This window comes from Sorex araneus, chromosome X (genome assembly GCF_027595985.1).
Source record: "Sorex araneus isolate mSorAra2 chromosome X, mSorAra2.pri, whole genome shotgun sequence".
In the NCBI taxonomy this organism is placed as follows: domain Eukaryota; kingdom Metazoa; phylum Chordata; class Mammalia; order Eulipotyphla; family Soricidae; genus Sorex; species Sorex araneus.
Window position 1 is genome coordinate 162010234 of NC_073313.1, and position 2987 is coordinate 162013220.

Here is a 2987-nt window from a genome sequence, read left to right on the forward strand (position 1 = left end):
AAGTTACGGGAAATAAGTCCAAGATGCAAAGGTCGGATCACAGCAATTGTCCAGCGGGGAGGGCATTTGCCTCTCACTCAACAGACCCGGGTTCGATCCTTGGCATCCCATAGGGTCTCTGAGCCCCACCAGGAGTGCTTCCTGAGTGCAGAGCCAGGAGGAACCCCTGAGCATCACCGGGTGGGACCCAAAGATATGAAGGCCCTGGAGGAATGCTTCCTCCCCTGTGGAAACACAAATCACTGTGTCACTGTATCACTGTCATCCCATTGTTCATCGATTCGCTCGAGTGGGCACCAGTCACGTCTCCATGGTGAGACTTGTTGTGACTGTGTTTGGCATCTCGAATACACCACGGAGAGCTTGCCAGGCTCTGCAGTGTGGGCGGGATCCTCTCGGTAGCTTGCCGGGCTCTCCGAGAGGGACGGAGGGATCGAACCCGGGTCGGCCCTGGCACCACTCCTTAATGCTGTGGGAGTCCATGAGACTAGAGCCCTTGTAACTACAGGCAGCAGAGACCGTGCAATGTTTCTTCCAGTCCACTCCGCCTGAACTGCTCCTTCATTTCTCTTAGTGATGCTCAAGATTTTCCTGGTTTGCGTAAAATATATAATTTTCCAAGTCTAATAATGATGGGCTGGAGAGATAGCACAGCGGGGAGGGTGTTTGCCTTGCACACAGCCGACCTGGGTTCGATTCCTCCATCCCTCTCGGAGAACCCGGCCAGCTACCGAGAGGATCCCACCCGCACGGCAGAGCCTGGCAAGCTCCCCGTGGCGTATTCGAGATGCCGAACACAGTCACAACAAGGCTCACCATGGAGACGTTACTGGTGCCTGCTGGAGCAAATCAATGAACAATGGGACGATAGTGCTACAGTGCTACAGTTTTGCATACAACGTAAGCCTTGGTGAGGTTGATTTTATCTTCACAAATCCTCAGAGCTAAGGCTGTACTTCCAGTTTTGTCCATACGGGGGTTTTCATTTTGAGCTGTGACTGTATATAGCAGTGCATTTCAGAATATTTACCAAACAGAGGCTATGATGCATTGTGACAGGAGAAAAGTGGGACTTCAAAGACAGTGGAGGTGGGGTGGGGGGCATTTCCCCTCCTCTTGTGCTCGTCCAAACTCTCCATTTCATTTCCGGCAAACAGACTCACAATGGGAGGAAAGGATCTACATTTCCTCTCTTTTTACAACCTGGCCTCATCACACAGGGACACGCTGCCTCATTCTCTGGTTTTCCTATTAGACTCCACAACATACTGTTTGGGTTTTTTTCTTGCTTTTTGGGTCCCACCCGGCAATGCTCAGGGGTTCCTCCTAGCTCTGCACTCAGGAATCACTCCTGGCGGTGCTCGGGGGACCCTATGGGATGTTGGGAATCGAACCCAGGTCAGCCGCGTGCAAGGCCAATGCCCTCCCCACTGTGCTATTGCTCCAGCCCTACAGTTTTGCTTTTTGATTGAAGCACCATAAAGTCTTTCTGTTTTATTTATTTATTTATTTATTTAGTTAGTTAGTTAGTTAGTTAGTTATGAGGGGTTGAGGGTCACATCGGCAATGCTCAGGGCTGACTTCTGGCTCTGCACTCAGGAATCAATCCTGGCAATGCTCAGGGAACCCTATGGGATGTTGGGAATCGAACCCGGGTCAGTCACATGCAAGGCCAATGCCCTCCCCACAGTGCTATCGCTCCAGCCCTACAGTTTTGCTTTCTGATTGAAGCACCATAAAGTCCTTCTGTTTTATTTATTTATTTATTTATTTATTTATTTATTTATTTATTGGGGGTTGGGGGTCACATCAGGGATGCTCAGGGCTGACTCCTGGCTCTGCACTCAGGAATCACTCCTGGCGGTGCTCGGGGGACCCTATGGGATGCCGGGGATCGAACCCAGGTCGGCCGCATGCAAGGCAAACGAGCCCCACCCCCGTGCTGTGCTATTGCTCCAGCCCCATAAAGCCCTTCTTCTTGCCCTTAACAATCTAAGTGGGTTTGAGTCATCACTCTCTCTCAAATCACTTCAGGCCCCCTTCCTCTCACCACAGACACCCCTCTTGGCTTTTATTATTTTATTATAATAAAATGGCTTTTATTATTTTTGCTATTTTAATTATTTTTAAATTATTTTTAATTATTTTTTTCATGGCTAATTTTTTCTTCCTTTTTGAGTCCAACCAGGCAGTGCTCAAGGCTTACTCCCGGCTCTGCACGCAAGAATTCCTTCTGGCAGTGCTCGAGGGGGCCCCTTGTAGGATGCCGGGGCTCAAACCCGGGTCGGCCACATGCCAGGCAACACCCTCTCCCTGCTGTGCTATCGCTTCAGCCTCATTTTCACGGCTCTTTTTGCCTATGTGTCTCCAGGAGCAAAAAAGTACAGCCCCTACCCCACCCTTTTTTGCCTGCCGCCTAGTAAGTGTTTATTCAGGGACATTTCACAATGCTGCAAAGGGGTGATTAAGACTCAGCCTGTTTCCAGCGGCTGGACCCCACCGCCCCGGCCTCTTAGCCGACTTGCAGGAAGCCTATCTGCCGCCTGCACATCCTAGAAAGTCCAGAAGTGATTCACCGCCGGGCTCCAGCCCGAGAGTCCCTTGGAAGCCACCGCCCCGCGTCCCCTCGGTGACACAGCTCTGCTCCTCCTCGAGCAGTTTCGTGCCTCGTCCCGGCTTTCTGGGAAGCAGATAGGAAGTGTCCTTTCCAAATACCCCCGACCGCTAAGCTATATAAGAGCCTGGACACCGGCAGAGGCCTCAGGAAGAACCAGCGCGGAGCAGAGATGGTGAGTGTGACTTTGAGTGTGACTTTGAGTGTGACTTTCTCTCTCCTCGGGGAAACGGCAGAGTTGGGGCAGGTGGAGTCTCAGATGCCAGCCAGCCCGGGGTGTCTGTGGGTGACCCTACCCCCAGCTCTGCTGCCATCTCCCCCCACCTCCTTGTGTGCTGAGATCTTTCTCTTGGTTTTGGCAATCCAAAATCTG

The 2987-nt window shown here is 51.7% G+C and overlaps 1 protein-coding gene across 1 annotated transcript in view; it reads left to right on the forward strand.

Moving 5' to 3' along the window:
* Positions 1–2781: 2781 nt before the first annotated feature.
* Positions 2782–2987, forward strand: part of F5 (coagulation factor V) — a 79836-nt gene continuing 79630 nt past the window's right edge. Inside the window, exon 1 of the mRNA XM_055121213.1 lies at positions 2782–2789. Coding sequence (XP_054977188.1) covers positions 2787–2789 — 3 coding nt within the window. The 5' untranslated portion in view covers positions 2782–2786. The remainder of the gene's footprint in view (positions 2790–2987) is intronic.